The sequence below is a fragment of the Numenius arquata genome, chromosome 6, assembly GCF_964106895.1.
Source record: "Numenius arquata chromosome 6, bNumArq3.hap1.1, whole genome shotgun sequence".
In the NCBI taxonomy this organism is placed as follows: domain Eukaryota; kingdom Metazoa; phylum Chordata; class Aves; order Charadriiformes; family Scolopacidae; genus Numenius; species Numenius arquata.
In genome coordinates this window covers 46,491,282-46,513,334 of record NC_133581.1, presented here as the reverse complement: position 1 = coordinate 46,513,334, position 22,053 = coordinate 46,491,282, and the positions used below count along the sequence as shown (strand labels likewise).

Here is a 22,053-nt window from a genome sequence, read left to right as displayed (position 1 = left end):
GTTCATGGAAGAAGCCTCGTATTCTGCAAAGCAGCATGGCAAAGTCTTCAGGTTTTGAGCTTTCAGACTTGGAGGGCTAAAGACTGGACTTGCTGAACAGCTTTGTTTCCGCAAAGCTTCAGCAACTGTGTTTGCATGAACTGCTCTGAGCTCTGGCAATGTCTGCAGGGCCTAAAGAGGAGGCAGCTAATGTTCCTGCATAGGCAATAGAAGCAGCTTCTTTCCCAGCTCAGCAGCTGCTGCACAGCAGTTCTTCGACCAGCTATTAAGCACTCGCTTCCAGAACACAGGAGACTGCATTGGACTTGAAAATGAGACAGATGCCAAATCCCAGTCCAGGGCCAACGCTTGGGGAAACAGGCAGTGTGATGTTCAAAAACACAGATCCACTGATATTTATTTCCACAGTAAAAACAGTTAAGAGTTGGGTTTTTTTTTCTTTGACTCTTTCCAGCTCTTTCCCATTCTCTTGCTGCTCCCTCACTGTGGGGACCTATCTAGGTTTAACTCTTCTCCCTCTTACTGTTTTGGTAAATTAATTTTAACACCGATTAAGTTTTTCATCTGGCTCACAGTTCACGTCCACAAGCAGTCATGCTGGAGCAATGCAGAGGCTGTGCCTTGCAAGGGAGTGAGGGAGCAGCTGGCAACACGTATTTCTCAGACAGCTCTTGTTACTGCAGCCCCCTTACTCTCTCAAGCCGTAAGGATAGTCGCACTGCTTCCAACATTACTTACTTGCGTCAGGCAGATTTCCACTCCCCTACTCCAAAACCCTTCCCCCATAACCTCACATATCTTGCATGGCTAGAGGTGGTTTTAAGCTGCATTCCTACCTATGGAGAGTTGGCGGACAGTTTATTCTTTTCACATGCAGACTAGAACTATCACCTGGGTCCAAGCTGCAAAAATTCAAGGAATTTGGGCAGGGCTTAAGGAAAGCGAGAAAGCATTGCTTTGCTTTCCAACCTAGTAAAAGGTATTCAGAAGCCTGGAACAGAGCACAAACCTCAAGCTTCTTCAGGTGCCAGAGCCAGATCCCCTCTCCTTTTGCTGCAGTTCCAAATACCATAGAATTGTCTAGGTTGGAAGGGACCTTTAAGGTCATCTAGTCCAACCGTCAACCTAACTCTGATAAAAAACTATCACTTAACCATGTCACTAAGCACTATGTCAACCTGTCTTTTAAATACCTCCAGGGATGGTGCCTCAACCACTTCCCTGGGCAGCCCATTCCAATGATTAATAACCCTTTCAGTGTAAAAATTTTTCCTAACATCCAAACTGAACCTCCCCTGGTGCAACTTGAGGCCATTTTCTCTTGTCCTGTCGCCTGTGACTTGGGAGAACAGACCGACCCCTGACTCTTTACAACCTCCTTTCAGGTAGTTCTGGAGAGTGATAAGGTCTCCCCTCAGCCTCCTTTTCTCCAGGCTGAACAACCCCAGCTCATAAGACTTATTCTCCAGACCCCTCACCAGCTTTGTTGCCCTTCCCTGGACCCGCTCCAGCACCTCAACGTCTTTTTTGTGGTAAGGGGCCCAAAACTGGACACAATACTCGAGGTGGGGCCTCACCAGTGCTGAGTACAGGGGGATGATCATCTCCCAAGTCCCACTCTGCAGTCACCCTGCCACCTCCTTCTTCTCTTAACCTTAGGCTCACTAGGCTCAACTCTTACCTGGCTGAAAACTCACTTTTCCATCGCATGTGCAAGTACTGATCATGGGTGCATCCAACTGAGAACGAGTGACAGATAAACACAGACTGGACTGAAGATTGTGGAACTGCATCTGGAGTGAATCTTGCCCCAAGTAAATAGATGAAAAGAGAACACTCAGCACTTGAATATGCAGAAGTTAAATAAATTAGGTGCAAAACATAAGATTTTGGCAGGTCTTTGGAATCATTAGGGACTGTCAATTTGAATATACCTTATGTCACCCTCTGGCAAACTGTCTAAAATACACTTTACAGACTTCAATTACACAATACATTCATTCAACCCTTTTGTAAGGCTGCAGAAATACCAAAGTTCGCTAGCCAAAAAGCAGATAAGCACTACATAAACTACATTAAAAGCTCTGGAGTATGTTATCCCCAATATACATATGTGAAATATTTTGCCCAGTCATATCCTCTTGGGAAGGCAAAGCAAGGAGCAATTGGTGGGTAAATTAAGCCCCAGTTAGTCTGATAGAAACAGGCATCTCTAGCTAATATTTCTATTCTCTTCTACTAAGATTGGAAGGGTGGTTAATGTTCTGGTGCCCTGCAATTTCATGACAAATAAGCAGCCTTACAAAACCTTGTTAAGGGTTCACATGAGAAGAAGACATAGGAGAATGTGACTTACCAATTCACCGCACCGGAAGGTCAGAGGGGAACAGAAACCCAAGCGAGTTCTGCCAACGCCTCATTCTGCTATATCACACCCAGAAGCACACATATCCAAAGGACACCTCTTATTGCGCTGTGCCCCAGCACCGACAAAAGAGCTTTGCTCTTTGCCTAGAGAGCTGTTCCTTGGGTGGGCTATGCAAACCAAATCCACACATTTAATTTCCACAGCTGGACAGTGCAAACACTCCATATCAAGCTTGCCTGCTGCTGCCCTGCTCCGAAGCACAGCAAGGCTTACTCAGGGGCTGCCAGAGCCTACCACCAGTGGGGGACTTCCAAGTAAGATCTGAGGGAAAACAACATCACCAAAATAGTCTATACATAAAAGAGCTGAAGACAATTATTAAAACCTTATTAGCAAAAAGTTTCAAAAGCTCTTTTCAGCACCATATAATTTCGTTAATGTATCAGACCACCAAGCCAGCAACCCACCTATGCAGAAGAGCAACCTTCAGTCCAAAGCATATGAGATCACTCAGCATCATGGCAGAGTAAGATGGGAACAAAGATTTTCCTTCCCAGCAAGTGGTAATGAAGGCAGGGCCAGGAAGGAAAGGGAAAAGAGAAGGGAGATTCTGGAAATTTCCTTGGACACGGAAATACAGATAGAAAAAGAGATATCAAGGAATACCAGAGGCCTTAAACTCAAAGCAAAATTTAACAAAAAATAGTATGCTGGTGATTGTATTCTCTTTGGCTACACCCACAGCAGAAACTCACTACAAAATCTGCTGTACTACACTAGCAGAGCTGGACAGATGTGGAGAAAGGGACACCTATACTTGCAATTTTGTAGTGACATGCTGAAAGCAGACATCTGAAGCTAGAGATGACAGAAACACACAAGCACCACTGAAGTGGTCTATTACTAGACATCATCCTGAAGAGATATAGGGAAGCACTCAAGCAGGGAGTGCTGACAGTGGCTGTGCCAGCATCTAAAGCCAACAGCGAGTTGAACGCATGGTGCTAGTGCAGAAGAATACAGAATTGAAAATAGTTTGAGTCAAGTGGTACTCGCTCACAGGGAAGCAACTTTTAAAATTTATGTGCTGTAATCAGCACAAGTGATCTTAAGACAACACTTTAAAGTTTAAAAAAAAAAAAAAAAAGTCCATTTAAAATCACTTACCATCACTTCAGGGCTCATGGTCCTGCAGCATCTGGGAATCACGTGCTCACAGACCAAAGCTGTGCTGTGCAGGGAACGGTGCAAACACAGGGCAGAAACACTGTCCCTTTCCCCAGCTACCCTGCAGGCTACGAGCATGGCAAGAGGCTGCAGGAAGATGCAGACAGATGCAAAGGCAGAGCGCAAAGCAACAGGTAGACACTGCTCAGGCCAGAAGGAAGAGACTTTGACACATATGTAGCCCACCCCACACAGATCTCTGGCCACTGGCACTCTAGGACTTGCTCCTCACCTTACTGACCACTCTCACCTACATGGCAACAAGTACATTTTCAACCTTTCATGCAACTCAGTGACAACAGCAGATTTCTGGGGCAATAAGGTAAGTATATAGACAGCAGTGGCAGGTGCTGACAGCACACACAAGATCCTGCAGGGTGAGAACATCTCTCACCTCCTAAGCTAAATCCAGAGCACATGACACAAACTCATTCTCATCAGAGGTTGTTTCTCTACTCATTTCACCTGCCAGGGGCCATGACGCAGACTGTGCATCTTATAGTGCCTCTATTGCCCAGCACCACACAGGAATGAAGCCTGGAAAAGGAGCAGGATCATTGCTCAAGAGCAAAATGAAACCCCTGTGATAAGAGTGGGTTTTGGGGTGGAGTTGGGTTTTGGGTGGGTTTTTTTTTCTGGGGTGTGGTGCTGATGGTTGGTTGCTCTGTTTTTTGTTTCTTGCCGTTTTGATGGTGAGGGGTTGTTTGTTTTGGTTTTTTGTCAGTTTGTTTGTTTTTTAAACCTTGTCCTTATGCCAAAAAGACTTTTCATTTTTCTGATCCCATCACAGGCCAAATATTGCAAATGAACATCCTGCTCAGCTGCTGAGTAGAGTGTGCCTGCCAACTGATGGCTGGCAGCTGGGCAGCTAGGTATTTACCACTGCAGGGCTACTGCTTGCTGCAGCTCTATGTACTCACCCACCCTCATCCAGCCTTTAAAAGCTGCCCACACTTGTTCCTCACCATGGTCCTTCTCCTCCCCAAGAAGGAAGAGCCTGAGTTACAACAAGATTCATCTCAGGAGGTAAAAATGAGGAAGCAGAACAAAGGCGGGAGACAAGTGTGCTGGTACAGCCCTCCTGTCAGGGTATGAAGGGCAGGGCAGGAGAAGCTTTCAGGAAAGCCGGCTCATTGCTCTCAAAAAGAGAAGCGGCTGAAGAATGCAGCAGAGGGATGCATCTGCTTGGAAACCCTAAATCCCACAGAATGAATCTGTAGGGCCAGGAGCTGAAGTCTCTTAGCCTTGCCTACCAAGTTAGTAATTTGGTGGGTGAGGGGAGAGCATTGACATCATGGGTAGGGACAAGAGGGTGTTCTGACAGCAAGAGGAGACATTGACTCTGCTGCAGTGTAGGTAGTTTCTACCATGTAATAAACCAAATGTTAAGTACTACTACATCACACCTTCAATGCCACCAGCTGCCCTGCAAGTTCCACCCAACACCACAGAATCACAGAACGATACGGGGTTGGAAGGGACCTCCGGAGATCATCTAGTGGAATCCCGCTGCCAAAGCGGGTCCACCTAGAGCAGGTTGCACAGGAATGTGTCCAGGTGGGTTCTGAATGTCTCCAGAGACAGAGACTTCACCACCTCTCTGGGAAGCCTGTTCCAGTGCTCTGCCACCCACAAAGTAAAGAAGTACCTCCTCATATTTAGATGAAACTTCTTATGTTCAAGTTTGTGCCCATTACCTCTTGTCCTGTTACTGGGCACCACTGAAAAAAGACCAGCCCCATCTTCTTGACACCCTTCTTTTAAGTATTTATAGGCATTGATCAGATCCTCCTCAGTCTTCTCCTCTCCAGACTAAAAAGACCGAGGTCCCTCAGCCTTTCCTAATAAGAGAGATGCTCCAGGCCCCTAATCATCTTTGTAGCCCTCTGCTGTACCCTCTCCAGCAGTTGCCTGTCCTTCTTGAACTGGGGAGCTCAGAAATGGGCACAGTACTCCAGATAGGGCCTCACCAGGGCAGAGTAGAGGGGGAGGATAACCTCCCTCGCCTGCTGGCCACACTCTTCTTGATGTACCCCAGGATGCCATTGGCCTTCTTGGACCAGAGTCCTCTGACACAGTTTGTAAACAGAAGGCTCTTTCTGACAAAGGGGTGGCAGGAGACCACCATGAGCTGGGCATGCTGGCTCACCTCCACAGGGCTCCTAAGCTTCTCCCTGCTGCAGGAAGCCCACACGTTGCCAGCCAGGGCTTGGCAAGAGAGGCAGCAAGAGGAAGCGTGGCCTGTGCTAGGCTTGCCCTGTCCCCCCTGCACCCACCCCACGGCCATCGGCAGTAATTACCTCTCACAGGACTGCAGGCAAAAGTTGTTCCAAGCTCTGCAAACACAGAGGATATTACGCTTCAAGTGTTTTAGTTACTGTAAGCAGTTCACTAATTACAGTAGTAATGATTGGATTATGGCCAGTTAACAGCTTTAAAGAAACGATCCATTATAGGAGGGGGAGGGAAATACTCCTTTGGGTCTGGGATGGAAACAGCTTTCAGTGGTCCACCCTGTAGGAAGCTTTCAGTAGCTGTCTGGGTCAGACCATTTGCAATAGGTTGCAACAGCAAGGAGCAGTGTAATGTGTCACTAAATGATACACTGGCACATGAAAATTATCAGTGTTGGAGGAAGTGTGCTTGCAGGAACAGAAGGCCTCCTGTTCATAAACTGGCCCCGTCAGCTCCAACACCTCTGCATGACTGGACCCAGAAGACGTGCTGCAGACAGGCATGTGCACGCTCAGTTAACGACACAGTATCGTGCTTGTTATGCTTTGTTTCAGCATGCAAAGAGCTGTTACTACAGGCATTTTAGAAACTCTTCAACAGCGACCGGCTAGCTCCAATCACACAGCTGAATGTGAACACCCACAGTATCAGGAGCCAAAGTCACTCATAGGAAAAAGCAGCTAGAAACTTCCTTTCACTAGCGACTGTTGCCAGTACTGGAAGGCCCAGAGTACAAGGTGTTAATCCTTTAGTCCCTCCAGTTGCTAAAAATCCATATAAGGAACATGCAGGGAGGGTCCCTGCACACCTGGCTCTCACACCCCTCCTTCAGCAATATCTGACTGCAGAGCACTCTTTGCAGGAAAAGCAGCTGGACCAATGGATCCCTGCAACAAGTCCTGCAATGGGAAGGACTGCCAGCTCTGGAAGACGAAGTTTTGTACAGCCATGCCTTTTCTGTGGAGAGCAAGAGGTCCCAGATGCACAACCTCCCCATTGAAGAGCACCTTCTGCCCTGCAGCACCTTCCACAAGAGAGGAAAGAATATCATATTTTACAGAAGAAATCCCCAGTGTGTTGAAACCATGATGAAGGGAACAATACTCATTCCCAGAGGACTATCTTGATGGCATTCCCAGCAGTATGTCCCTGTGGGTTGCATAGCTCTGCCTAACCAAGGAAAGCCAACCCCTTGCACAGCCATCACCCGCTTTTCCCTCTCTACTTGCCCTAGGAAAAGCAGGTCCCTACACCCCTCAACCACCCCTCAGCGGTGACACCCCACCATCCTGCGCAAGCTCTTCAGTACCTCCCCTCACCCCCTCCTTAGAAGTATCTTGCTCAGCTTGGTCTCCTTGCTCTCCTGTCCCTTCAGAGGTCTTCAGCTGAGGACTGGCAGAAACCGAGTTTGGTATCGCTGGCTGGAGGGTAAGGATTTCTGGCAGGAGAAAATCAGTGGAGCTGGGCATCTTGCCCAGAGTGAGTTCACACTTGGCTCACCACAGCTGGAAATAGTCTCATCCCTGGCCAGAGTTCCCCAACGGCCCAACAAAACCCTTGGGAAACAGCAAGTTTCCACGCGTTAGCCATTTTGAAACAGACTGGTTCGTGTTCATGAATGTACTCCCCCGCTGCCCCCACCCAGCCTCCTCCATGCAGCGCAGCCGCCTGCAAGCGCCGCTGCCAGAAGGTGCTTGATGAGCAAGCACTGGCAAAGCGCAAGGTCTCACTTTGTGTGTGGAGCTAGGTGTGGCCCAGGCCCATGCTTCCCCTGGAGATGCTCCTCCTGTACACCAACACTGCGAGCAGAGCTACCAGGAAGGCAGAGGCTTGAATAAATGTACCCTTCATACTCCTCTTCCCACCACACCCTTGCACCCAAGCAACTGCTCTCCCCTCCCTCATCGGTGGGAGATCTCCACATCTCCCAAACCAGATAAGACATGCAGGAAACTCACCTGGAAGCATAAATACACTTAAAAAGCTGGAACTGGTTTTGGCTGCAATCAAAATTTTCCTTAGGAAATTAAGCATTTTCCATTGTGATAAACCCTGGCATAGACATGGTCTAAACAGCTTTAAACAAAGTGTCCTTTCTTTAGCATTGTTTAGCAGTTAAGAAATTAACTTGCTTTTTTTCACTTGTGGAGCCAAATTTTAAAGTTTTCTTGGGGATAATACATCTAAGTAGCAGAACTAACACACTGTCTACTGAAGGGCAGATTTAAATAAACTGAGGGGGATCACAGGTAAGTATACTGGGTAGCAAGAGAAACTCAGCTGCTACAGAGTCAAGGAATTCAGCCAGGAAACAGGGCTCTGGGATATACACATCACTTTCCATGATGAAGAAAAGCACACTCGGCTGGGATGCAGAGACCATACATGGCACTCTCGCTCTCCCTCATCTCTCCGAGGCCTTTACGGGCTAGTTCGTGGAGCAAAGATGTAACAGCACAACTTCCATTTACAGCAGCAGTGAAGTTCGAGTGCTTAGCATCATATGCTGCAGCAAGCAGTAGCAACCACCCTAGCTGCCCGATCCAGAGGCCATGGAAAGCAGGGGTCTTTCCTCCACTGCCAGCTGGCCATGGTTCAACACCTTTGTAGCACAGGAGAGTTGTCCTCAGTGTTGTAAAAGGAAGCACGAATATTCTGCACAAAACTTACCTGGCCATCCAGCACTCTGCTCATGGAAGGAGCAGAGTGAGCAGGCTGCACTGCCCATGCACACTGTGCTGCCCGGCACGGAGATACAAGATTTCATAAGGGTCCCTCTGAAAATGAGGGTCACACATATGATGGGTAAGCAGAGCCCACCTGTGCTATCCTGACGGGCAGGCCCTTACACTGCAGCAACGCCCAGTCACACCAAAGTCAAGCAGACTGCCAAAGAAGCAACCAGCTGATACATCAAGTCATCACTGCCTTCTCATTGACCATGTAAGTTATCTAAGAGGATATGGAGCAAGCGGCTGCTTAAGAAGTCTGCCATACAGCCTCATCTGCCTATCAACTATCCACACTGGTGTGTTTCTGTAAGATTGCCCAGAAGCCCTGGATTGTTGGCATTCAGAGACCAACTTGAAACCGCTCCAATCTGAGTGACAGACAGGTGATATATGGAGACTCACATCAGTGGTGTCCACTGTAGTGAGTGTTAATAGCCAAGACACAGCCTTTTCACCTGCCAGCATTTCCCATCTTGGCTCAAATGCAATGGAAAAGCCAGTTTTGCTGTCATTTTCCACACCACAGGGATGAACACATTTCCAGGAGGCTCTCAGTCTACACAGCAGAATGACAAATCAAAGATTCATCTAGATGAGACACCAAAATCCCCTCTGTTTATTCATGCATACCCCAATCTTGTCAATGGGAGCTGTTTCAGTGCACTGAGGGTGGAGAAGGCCTCTGCAGAGGCCTTGTTCACGTTGTAGTGCTTCAAAGCAGCAACAGATTTGGAAGAAGGAGAAGAGAGTACAACTGCAGGTAAAAGCCTGCGGTCAGCCAGCTGCAGTACTGGTACAGGGGTTGGCTTGCAAAGGCCTCATCCAGCCCTTACCACTAGGATACGCACATCACCAGCTGAGCAGGAAAGACAACGACAGGAAACCAACACGGGGAATAAACGGTTCTGCTTTACTGCCTAATAGGGAGCCAAGAGGTTAAACTGGCACCAGGCCACACCACAAACATCCTATGACCAAGTTCTGCTCTCATGCAGTGGGGGAACGAGAGCAGGGAAGGCAATGGTGGGAGGGGAACAGGAAGTGAACTTTTTTTTTTTTGCTAATCATATTAATGCTAGTGGTTTTGCTCACTTAAGCATCTTTTGGGTTGGCCCAGGAAGTCCCCAGTTCTGTCTTGGGGATCTGGGTGACTCTATTGAGAACCTGTCAGTCTCACGCGCCAGGGCCAAAATAAAGCAGTGGGTGGCTCCACAGACTTCAATAAAACAGACTTTTCTGGCATGACTAGCACCAGAGAGAAGGTCTTACTGCCGACAAGGCTATCTCACCACTCTACACCAACTCATCCCAACAGATCCAAGCTCTGTGTAACATGCTTCAGCCCCAAAATCCCAGAGTTGGAGCATATGCCCCTATGAAGAAAAGACGACTCTCTGCCTTTCTTGCTAAGGTCACATCTTTCCCAGCTAGCCAAGCATACTACTCACGCTTTCCCCCCACTACATGCACAGTTCACCTATGGCTTTGAGGGGATGAGAAGGTTTTACATTCCTATACAAGATTTACAGAAGTCATGCTAAGCACGTTCCTTATGGCAACTATCATGTTTCCAATAGTCTCACATGGCAAAAAAATCAGTTTTATGTTCTTACGTATTAAAAAAAAAAAAGCGTAAACTCTGTTGCACTCTGTACCCAACTTCTTCAAACACCATTCCTTAGACTGTACAAAATACCCCAGAAAATCACAACAATATATCCAGCAAGCCCCTGGGGCAGACGCACCACATTAAAGTGAGACCAGTCCACTGTATGTGTTGCATTTTAGCAGCTACCCAACGCTTCCCCAGACAGCTCTCCAGCCTCTTTTCTACAGCGACTGCCTTCTGCACCTCATCGTCAGAAAGAGCACAGCCATCCTCTGCTAGTGTAAGTGCACCCCAGAGAACAGCCTAAGTGTCAGGCACAACAGTGATAATCCACAGGCAGCTGGAAAACACTCTTAAGTCCTTCCCCAGCACAGCCATGCAAGTTTTCACCATCTCTGTCACTGCTGCTTGTGCCAACCTTAAGAACTTCAGGTTCTTAAGTGGATCCCAGTGAAGCAGCACAGAAAAGCACACAGGCTCATAACCTGGCCAGGGAGGCGACCTGAACCCTGATCCTCCTCCAGTTAAAAATGCATGAGACATGTTAGGCTATAGAACTGCACCTCTCACACAGCACACGAGAGAAGAGCAAGGTGCCTACAGCAGGAGCACTTAGGAAGCATATTACTACCATTCATGGTGGTCACCTCAGTGCTGGGAAGAGCATTCACCGGGTCTCCACTGTTAACATACGCAGATCCTAAAAATGTGATCAGTGTTCACAAACACTTTTACTGAACAGGTTTGTTGGCCCACATTCTCACAGCTACCATCCAGTTACACTTGAATTTCACAGCCAGGCAACACCACCTCATACAAAAATCACCCGCTTCCTTCTAACGGGACAAGTTCTCACCAGACAGCCAAGAAAACTGCAGTTTCCAAGCAGCTTCTGCTTAAAGATGCCCTAACGTGGCGCATCAGACACCTCAAGCTATACCATCGTGCACTGCAAGCAATCAGGGAGGCAAACAATGTTATCCTCTCTAGCCTTTGCACTTATGCACGGCAAAAACGTCATTGCCAAATCACACGCACGAGAATTTAAACCGGTTGCCTGAAGCAGTCAGCAAGAAATTCCCCAGACAGACACACTTTACATCACTAGGCTGGTAGCTGGATGCCTTTGAGGTGTTTCATCCTCCCCTAGAGGATTAGGGGAAGGAACAGTTCAATCCAGTTTGGTGAGTATTGTGCTCTCGTGAGCTGATCCTTGGGATCTGTTATACAGCCCCCCAAAGAACATGTAGTCTCTTTCTTCACCCATGTCCCCCTTCGCCTTTGTTTTCCCCTTTAAATAGGATGCTGAATAGGTGGGTAAGTCACTGCAAAGAGCACATGCCTCATTCATCATGCACCAAGAGGTTACAATGAATAATAACGTTCTTGTTAAAAAACCCACAAGCGCACATCCTGACAAAACCTGATCACAGAAACTATGAGGCAGCTCCCACACTCAAGGACAAATAACTGATCTACAAAGCCAGATATTTCCAGAGTCCCCTACAGCAATTTTTGACTGTAATGTTTTGAAGAGCAAGTATCTGGCAATAAGCTACCTATGTTAAACAACAAAAGCTTGATCTGAAAGATAAGAGATAGCTGGTGACCTATATTGCCTGTTTGACTGTAAAAGAGCAGCTGAGCAAGCAGCCTTACAAATTTCACCATTCTGCTTCTGTATCAATACTGGTTGGTGCAAAATAAGGCACAGAGGATCCTCAGGTTCACCAGGGCCACCTTTCCTACAGCACACCCACATTGCAGAGACCAGGCAAAGATCATCCCTTGCTATGGCTCAGCAAGTACTATATGCAGTGTCACTCACAGCGGGAGCAAAGGGACCCAGTGCTGTACATTCACCAACGATGCACATGTATTTACCTCACTGCTGAATCTGTGATCGTACTGAAAGAAATTTTACCAAACTACAGCCTCACAGTAGCCCCATACAGTATCACACCTCTGTATGGGTCCACTGCAGCTACCGCAACTGTAGCTTTCTGGAAATCTAGATAACCTTCTCAAAATAGACCCTGTCTGAATGAGAAGACACAATCCAAGGGAAAAGGAAGCTGTGATTATGACTTTTAGAATTTGTCAGAGATATTAGTCACACTCATACCACCTGATCTGAGCATGCTACCAGCAGGCTTGGAGGTGGGGTGTTTCCATGAGGGACCTAGGCTCTGTTTAATGAGTACTTTCTACCATTAACAACCCCACCTCAAACAGAGAGGTGATTAGCACAGCAAAATTCAAATAATAACAAGAACAGTAAGACCTGTTGGATGCAGACACAGCAGGGCTGCGAGACCCATGGCTTTTTAGGTTATAAGACGACCCTTGTATTTATGTGTATCTTTACGTGCAGTGCACAACACAGAATGGCAAGAGGGGTTCTGTGAGACTGCCATTTCTAACAGGGAATTTCTGTAGTTCTTGAATAACCGCACTTAGTAAGTACTACCTTACGGCAGAAAAGGCATTCCCCAAGTCTGTGCTATCACTGCATCAGCAGCACCGTAAATCTGAACAGTGCAGTTCTCTCAGTCAGAGATATCATTTACTGCCACATCGCCACAGAAATGCCAACATGGTGAGACAGAGCAGCACTGGACAAAGATAAGGCACATTTATTTCATCAATTTTTTTATTTTTTTTTTTAAAAAGAAAAGCATTACTGTCGTTTCTTACAGCATTTAAGTTTATAAGGCTGTCTTCTTCATGCTGCAAATGAACACAGCTTCCTACTCATATTGTTAAGAAGGCAGCTCTCAGGTCAGAAAGCAATTTGGCATTTCAAGTTTCCCCCCCCCCAGCTCTACAGTTTGGACAAGCGGCTTCAAGCTAGATTTTAAAATAAACCCTGAACGAGGTGCACTTCAAGCAACCAGTACATGAAATAACAGTGACCAACAGGAGAGCCCACTGCATGCAGGGCCCAAGGGCTGACCCCTACCAGCACCCCAAAGCAGCGGCCCCTTCACCCCAGTGTCATTCCTGACCTCTCTGGGACACTCGTGAGGTGGTGGCAGGAGGTTGTCCTTCTCACCACTATCCTTTGCCTCACCTCCAAAGACAAGCTAGGTGTGCTGGGCAGCAAGTGGCTCACCCAGTCCCTCAAGGCCAAATCAAGCTCTATCACCCCAGGTGACTCAGGAAAAGTTTGAACACTTCGGCTTGCCATTTGTCATCAAAAGGGAGAAATGTCCTTGTGGGCACAAGTGACAATCTCTTGGCGAGTAAACACCCACATATGTACTTTTTACATGACAAGCTTGTCTACCTCAACAGCTAGGTGACACTGTGGCAATGGCTTTCAGCAAGTTTTGCTTTTTAACACTAGGAAACAGCAGGATCAATCTCATTATGCCTTGGCTAGTACTACTTTGAGGCCTGACTCCCAACAGGAGAGAAGAGAGAAGGGAGAAAAAAGAAGTGGCTATTAGAAGAAACTACTGAGATGAGTTCAACAGTGCAAAGGTGAAAGTATTTCAATCCCCAGAAGAGACCCCTGCTCCTGCACAAAAGGCTGTGCTGAGGCTTATATCAAATGAGAAGTAGCTGAACTTGTTCCGCACATTGTATTTTTTGCCACTTATGAATAGCAATGCTGCGATGAGCTTTTTAAAACCTCTAAGAGTCTCTTCTGATAGGCATGAAAAACAGGCTTCGCGTGGAAAGCTGCTTTCCTCCCAGGTACTGTCACTTTATCCCTACATTGTAAAACATTAGCTTCCCAGGAAGGGGCAGGTGGGAAGAGGCAAGATCAGTGTCTGTCTCTGCTCCGTATCACGTTCAAGAGGCCATACTTCACCTTCCAAATATGAAATTCACTCTGCAGCTCATTTATTTACCCATCTCAAAGCAGGTCATGAGATCATATCTCAAGCACCATCCCAGACACTGAAGGCTGTGGTACCCGTCTCTCAGCGCAGGTAGGAAACCCACGAACCAGCTCCCAAAAACTCAGTAGACTTGTCCTTACAGCATGCCTGTTGAGGCCCTTACTGAAAATCAGCAGATCTATCCGCTTCTGACGCCTGCCATGAGCTCTGCTGAGCCCATGCAGCTGGGAGAAGGGGAGCTGGATTCAATTCATCCGTGAGCAACATCTCTAGACTGTTTGCTTCCCAAGTCTCAATTAGTCCCAGCTGCGCAAAGCCAGGCAGGACAGCACTGTGGCACAGCTATCCCCGCCTGCAGGGCCCTACTGAGCTGGGATATGAGGGGCTGGGCTGGAAACAGCCAGCAAGACACGGCCACTTCTCACACAGACATTTGCTCACTCGATTACTGGCTATGCCATCACTTCAGATACGCTGTCTCCCCTCCCAGAGAAGGCCCAAGCATGCAAGTTTCAAGTTCCCCTGGCTGGCATCAGTGCTATAAATAATAAAAACAACAATAATTTGGTAGTACTTGAATCAGATTTAGTACTGTCTGATTTAGTACTTAAATCAGACAGTTTTCCTCTGTCAGAAATTCTCTAGCTACTCCTTAGGTGAAGGAAAACCTAAAACATGCGACAGGAAAGACTGAGCCTGAAAGGAGCCTACAGGAATATTTAGGACGCATGAACCTCTCCACTTCAGTAAGCTACTAACGAACATGTACAGTAATGAACACTTAACTTTAATTACTGCAATGATTTCATTTCACAGGTAAGAAGGGGTGACAGTTTTACTACACCATACACCCCAGGCTTGTACTTAGTGGATATACCATTACCTCCCCACCTCTGAAGGAAGCAAGCAAACCCCAAGACCCCAACAGGGCTTTTGGTCACATTCAGACCTCGGGGTGGGGAATGAGAACTGTCCCTCAGTATCTGTACAGCCTGCTCAGACTGAGGTCCGGTCATCAATCCCACTGAGGAGGGGTTAGCCTGAAGGGCTGCAACTGGAAAAAGCCAACACTCCCAGACCTGATCTTCCTACCTACAGACACCAGAGGGGTGGGCCATGATAAAAACATGGGCTTGCACCCACTGCAGAAGGGAACAGTTTCAGCTGTCCATCAGCAGGACGAGAAACAACCTAGTGACTCCACCACCAGAGAAGGACACCTAACTATATAGAGCCCTCCCATTCAGCAAGCTGGATAGTAACACTCAGCACATCAAACTCAACTGGCAGTGGTTTGACCATCAAAAGAAATTGCCTTGGACTATTTTGAAGCAAATGCACTCATTCCTTAAAACCATCTCTTGGCTTGTCCCCTCAACTGCAGAAGTAACCCAAGTTAACAGAGTAGCTCTCTGTCCCCCTCTTGTGATAGGACCAAGAGGACTTTAAAACTCCTCAAGGGAGGCAGTATTAAAATAGCGTGGCCTTCAGGGCACATACCACAGCTTGGGTTTGGGGGCTTCTTTTTAAGCCAAAGGTTCAAGCCCTGTTTCTGACAGCCAAGTCAGTATCCCACCACATATAAAATATTTCCCCTCACCTTGCACCACGAAAGGCAAAAAAACCCACAGTATGACAATCATTTCCCCTTACAGCCTGTGAGCAATACTCGCTCTGGGCCCCACTGACTGCTCCTAGATGCATTAGCCAGATATTGGCATACAAATGGAGACAGGGATCACAGCCAGGCAGATATTTTAAAAAGGACGAAACTTCCCTCCTGAAAAGCATAGAGCCCGGTCTTCAGATAAGCCATCCAGCCCTCACACCCCAGACCAAGATTACATTCCTCCCTTTCTCCTTTGTTGAAATGTAAGCCTTCAACTTGTTCTCCATTAAATGCCCCTGTTTGCGTGCTTTAATTCTCGTGCTGTCTACTCTCGCCACCCAAGTCTCTCCAAGCAAGGAAACCGCTGACAGTGGCTTTATAGCTATCACCTTCAATTAACTCATCAGACTCCAGGGGAAAGACTCCTCAGTGGCACCATTTCAGACAGCTATGAACAGAAGAAATTGAAAACCCTTCATCTCGAAGCAAAGGAAGAGAGAAGGAGAAGGGCTAAAGAGGAAGAAGGATCTGCTCGCTGGTGTACCCTCCTTCCCAGTTGCTCCCAGCTCCTTACAGAAACCCCCACACCTCGGGCTATATTATATATATTAATATATTATCTTTGCATAAATAAGCAATATCCTCCCTTCTAGTACAGAAGGTCTGGAGATTCTCCCGCCTGCTTACAGCTCAGGCATAGCAAGGCGGGATCCCAAAGGCGAGCCCAGAGTGAAGGAGTGAGTGGCCGGGAAAAGCGACGGGAGCCTGCTGCACCCTGAGGTGCCCCTGCCATGTTAGCATGAGTGGTGTTTCAAATTCTGCTTTATTGTTGCCTGATGAAGTGACTAAAACGGAAATGTTTCAGGGATTAGGATTCCAGAGTGATCTAATACAGGATGCTTTTGGTTTAAAGAAGGAGGGAAAAAAGACCAACCCCATAACTAGAGAGCGGCGAGGCTGGAGCTCCTCCTGAGCTGAGCTCCCCTCCCCACCGCCACCCCTTCGGTTTCAAAAAAAAAAAAAAAAAAGGCCGAATGTTACCATTTTTGGACATGAGCTCCGCGCAAGCCCTGCCCTAAACCACACCATTCAAACGAGAAGCCAGTCACCGTCCCGCCGCCGGGCCGGGGCAGCCCGGCGGGGGCAGCGGGGAGGGGGGGACGGGACCCGCCGCCGCCCCCCCGGGATCCCCGCTCCCCCCGGGCGCACCTGCGGGCGGGGTGCGGGTGACAGGGCGGACATCTGTTGCTGCGGGGGGATCCTCCGCGGCACCTCCCTCCCTCCCCACCATCACCTGCCCGCTCCACCCGCCGCCGCGGCCCCCGCCGCTTCGCCTCGCCATCCCCCGGCCAGGCGCTCACCGGCCCCGCTGCGGCCGGTGGGGGCGGCGCGGCCGGGTCCCGGAGGCCCTGCGGTGCGTGCGTGAAGGGAGCCGGGGGGAGGAAGGGGGGACACCGACCTTCCTCTGCTGCTTCTCCCAGGCCGGGTCAAGGAGCAGGTCCCGGTCCCAGTCCTCCTCCGGCTGCATGTAGTCGTTGGTCTGCTGCGGGTCGTAGTGATCCATGGCTGCTGTTGCTGCTGCTGCTGCTCCGGCGGCCCGTACCCGTCCCAGTCCCGTCCGTCCCGCTGTGCCCGGCCCCGCGGCCGCTCAGCCTGAGCAGGCGGCGGCGGCGCCCGCTCCCACCTCTCCGCCTCACCCGCGCGCAGCAGCACGGCGGGGGCGGGACGCACCGCGCCACCCCCGCCCGATGCCCGCCCCCGCGCCTCTCATTGGCCGCCACCCGCGGCCGGGGCTGCATTTCCCAGCCACAGCCCCGCGCTCATTGCGCGCCCTCCACGTCCGTCACGGCGCCCTGGCCGCCGCGATAGGCGGGATGCCGCCGATCTGCCCCGCCCCCAGCACCTCCCCCGCGGCGGCGGCGGCTGAGGCAGAGGACGGGCCAACCAGCCGAGGAGTGGCGGGCACCGGCGCTCGCCGGGCCGGGGCGATGCGGGAAAGCTCCGTGTCGCTTTCTGGGCATTTTCCCCTCAGCGGCTCCGCGGCGCGGGTGCGCGGAGGCCGTACCGGGAGCGGGCCCCTCACAGATGCGCCCTCACGCGTGGGGCGGCCGAGCTGCGCGGGTCAGGACAGCGTTTCGTCACCGGGAGGCTGTTTCCCTGTGACACAGGTGGCGGCCCGTGGTCCCGGCCCTGAGGTGAGGGTGTGCCGGTGACAGCTCCGCAGTCCCGCCGCCACTTGGGGTCACGCGGGTGTGCCCCTGCCTAGGATGCCAAAAAATAACTATTTTCTCTTGTTCCCGACTGGTAACCGCTGGTCCAGGTTAGGATTGCCAGCGCGTGCGGTGCCACAGCGTGACCCTCCTCGCACCAGGCCCCCCAGACACGCCTGCCCCTTTCTGCTCACAAATACCCCGTTTAAGGAGAAAACGCTAAGCTTAAAGTCCATTTGGCTCATCTGGCGGCTTCCCGGGAGGGAAACACAAACCGTGGAGGAGTGCACTGATACACAAACGCCTGGCGTGGGTTTCCGACAGTTAAACAAGTGGGGGGGGGGGGAAACGGCAGTAGCATTATTAATTTCCCCTGGCAGTCTCACTGAGAAGCGGGATGGCATCTCTCACAAAAGTGAGAGGAAGCCCAAAGCCACCACTCAGGGCAGAGCGAGCCCGTGTCCTGATTCATCCAGATTCAAAGAAAACGGAGTTTCTGTCACATGGATGTGGGAGAGAGGGATGCTGAGAACGGAGCGGAAGGCTGCCGCAAAGCCTCAGGATGAGTTGAGCAGAAATGCTCAACATCAGGCAGAATTTAGCTCTGAATTACACCAGTGGGCTCCTCTTCCAAAAGAGGGGAATGTGTTTCCTGTTTCTTACAAACGTTAGAGGTGAAATTGAATGTATTCTTTCATTTCTTGGCATAAATAGCTGTGCAGACCATAACAGACAGATGCTCTGTATGGTCCTCTGTCTTCGTGTGTCATATGATGCTCCTTGTGTACGCTTTCAGACTTCATAAACACAATTATAATTATCAGAGTTGTTCTTAACTGTTCAGAGACTTGTATTTACCCTGCCATGCATCACTCGGGGTAGAAAGATTACTTAAATATGTAAGTACCGTAATATCCATGATTTTCAAAAGCAATGCGAGATGTCTCCATTTGGAAAACCAGGCCACTCAGGACATCCCAGGTCAGGGGAGTCAAATCTGAGGAATCCAGGACTACCAGGCACTTTGGAAATCCTCCTGGATGTGCTTCATGATGAAGTGTCAGGGAATGCAAAATAGTCCTGTCACTCTGGAGAGATGGTAAGGGACTTGAAAGAAACTTCACTGTTTGGCACTGCGGAGAGGTGCAGATGATGATGGCTGGTTTTTTTTGACAAGCGGAATGGAGGAGTTTACATTGGGGAAATATGTAAATCATCAGGGTTTGAAGAGAAAAGGCCAATTTTTATTTCTTATAACAATCTGATGAACACCCAGCAACAGAAGCTATGATCCAACAGCCTGATCATGTGATAGTTTAGAGACAACAAACACGTCGTCCCAAAATTTTCCTACCTTCTAGTTTTTCATATTTATCAGGACACTTCCAACCTGAGGAATCTGGAAGAATATGGAAATCAGCAAGATCTGGGGAAACAAAGAGAGGGGGGAAACAAACACATTCCTTGAGAGAAGTCTTGAGGTTTGTATTTTAAGGCAGGGGGTCCTATTGTATTGCTTCCCCAGCCATGTAGTTTAAGAGCCCATTATTGAAAACCCCTTTTCACACCTCCACAAATGTGGTGAGAGCTCTCAGCTGCCATTCAGTGAGTGAGGATTTTCAGCATTTTCCAGAAGATGCTCAGCACCATGGAGATCCAAGCCCTAAGACTTGCGATGGGTTTCTGGGAGGCTGAATCTTCTGCATGCTGCCGCTTTGCTTCCTTAGAATTGAGTTTCAAAGCACCTATCCCCATAGACATAGTGTTATTCTTCTTAGCTGTGTAAAATACACCTGGTGATCCCTCTTACAGAGGTTGGTGATAGTATAAATTGAAAAATATTATTAACTGCCAATATCAGCAATCCTATACATTTACCTATCTCTTCTTATGTGGGGCAGAGGATGGATTAACTTATTTAATGTACAACATCAGTGCAATAAAATGTAATAAAGTAAAGAACAACTGTGAGGTTTCTAATGTATTAGAACCTCTCTCCTAATTGTCCCTCTCATTTGTATTTCTAACTTCATGATCCTCACTTCTCAAAATTATTGCCTGCATTTCTGGGAAATACCTTAATTTTTCACTCCTCACCCCTTACCAATTCTTAGCTTTTCATGGACTCCTTAACAAAAGCGAGAGAGTGTTCTTGGCCAGAGTTTTGTGAACTTACGGGCAGTGCTGAGGAGGGAAAAGAAAAAGATTGTTTCTAAACTTGGGATAGTTCCCGGATCCACTTGACCCTTGCCCTTGCAAAGAATCATACCAGCATCACGAAGGGGAAGAGATGAGCTCGCAGTGGGAGAGGGAGGCACAGCAGCAACAGGAGCTACAGAAGCCGGTGCTGCTGATGAGAGAGATGCCTGTAACCACAGCAGTACTCTGGTTTTCCTTATTTAGTCTCCTAGAGCTCTCTTCTCCTCCCTACAAGATTGCTGCTGAATTCCTTGGGTATTATTCCAACCTTGCTGGACGAAGGGGTGTCCAACAAGGTCTTTCCGATCCAACAAAGGGAGAGTGGGTTTTTTTGTAGGGCAGCGGGTGGAGCCACCGTGGGAACGGTTGGACGTACATCCCATTTCTTCAGTCTGCAAGACGAAAAGAGGAAGGAGCCCAAGGGCATTGGGGTATTTCTGGTTACTGTTTGCTACTCTTTCTCTTTGTGCTTAGCATATTTGCCACAGGCCACAAGCTTCCCTGGGGAGATATCTGCTTTCTTGCCAAGAACATCCATAAGCTTCTGTAATGAGGCCCGGCAGGTGAGCTGGGTCACTGTACAACAGTGAACAAGGCTGTGCTGAAGTGGCCCTTGACTTTTGTTTTGGGAAGTCTCACAGCCAAGTTTCAGTGCTTATATTCTGCGGATACCAAAAACGTTGTAGCTCTGGGATTTAGCACTTAAATTTGAACTGCATGTTGGGCTCTTACGGTAAAGAAGTCAACAAGTTACACTCTTTTTCATCATTTCCACTTCCCTGGGCCAGAACACATTACCAGTAAAAACTCAGCACCTCTGAAATGCAGATGTTAATTTGGTGGAGTTCAGTGGGATATTCCATGCTTCATGGGATACTAGGGAAGAGGGAGCTTGTGCCCAGAGATTAGGTAAATCTTGTGCTTTTACGAAGTGCCATGGTCATTGAGGGATAGCTAGAAACAAGGCAAAAAAGGAACAACCAAGGCAGGGATGCTGTGTTTGGAGGAGAGGAAAAAGGGTCCCGAGGGAAGTTCCCAATAACAAAACATTTCTCTCCTTCAGGGCCTCTTCATACTTGTACCCCTCTTCTACCCTGCCTTCACATCCTAAGTCCTCTTTCCCTTTATTTTCCTTCCCATTTACCTGAACTTCCAAAATCAGCTCCCCAGCCCTGCACCCTAATGTGGCTGCTGGGATAACTCTTTCTTTAGGTACTTGTGCAATCTCCTCCCATGGACCAGGCATCAGCCATGCTTGTTCAGAACATGGACTTAAAGATCAAAGTGACTTAGAGAGCTGTCTTCATACAGTAAGCATTTGCTAATACTGTTTGAAGCTTGTCATTTTGTGAAAGTTATTATTATTTTTTCCTCCTGTAAGAACATTGATTTTACTTTTCTAGCAAAATATACCCTAGATTGCTTTCTTTGCTTTCAGTGTCACTTGAGCAACAACAGGACCAAGAATTATACATCCAGTCCCATATTCCTGTTATCATGTACCCACTGTAGCTACTTCCATCCTGCAAGGCAAACTGAGTACTTGACCAACATTGCCCATACACTGCTCTTTGCTTCCTCCCTTCACCGCTGAAGAGGAAGGTGTTTGCTGCTCGGAAGTGCACAGAAGCAGCAAGCGAAACAGGTTTGATTCAGGCAGCTGCTGAGCTGGTCCTGCAGAAAGGCACAGAGGCCAACATCAGACAATGGTACCTGACCTACAGAGTCATGTTAGATACCCATGAAACACACCGTACAGCACAATCACCTCCTCGGTGGGGTTAGCATCCTTATTCTACAGGCTTGGGCACAGAGACTGTACTGACGGGCAGGTCTTTGTGGGCTTCTTTGCTCAGCCCTTTTGGTTTTCTGTGTCAGTCTTGAAAGGACACCCCATTCACAGCCCTGGCACAGTACCTCTGTGTGGCCCAAATGACAAGGAGTCTGGGGAGCAAGAGATGCTAAAGACAACAGCATTTTCCACGTTCCTACAAGAGTCAGGGAATGGACTGA

The 22,053-nt window shown here is 48.5% G+C and overlaps 1 protein-coding gene across 13 annotated transcripts in view; it reads right to left on the bottom strand.

Annotated features, from left to right (window-relative positions):
• Positions 1–17,378, bottom strand: part of ACTN1 (actinin alpha 1) — a 90,081-nt gene extending 72,703 nt beyond the window's left edge. For 10 of the 13 annotated variants that reach the window (XM_074148547.1, XM_074148549.1, XM_074148545.1 and 7 more), the window contains exon 1: positions 17,091–17,286. In XM_074148547.1, coding sequence (XP_074004648.1) covers positions 17,091–17,195 — 105 coding nt within the window. In that variant the 5' untranslated portion in view covers positions 17,196–17,286. Of the gene's footprint in view, positions 1–17,090 lie in introns of all 13 variants that reach the window. The other 3 variants (XM_074148552.1, XM_074148550.1, XM_074148554.1) reach the window with 3 other exon arrangements.
• Positions 17,379–22,053: the final 4,675 nt, after the last annotated feature.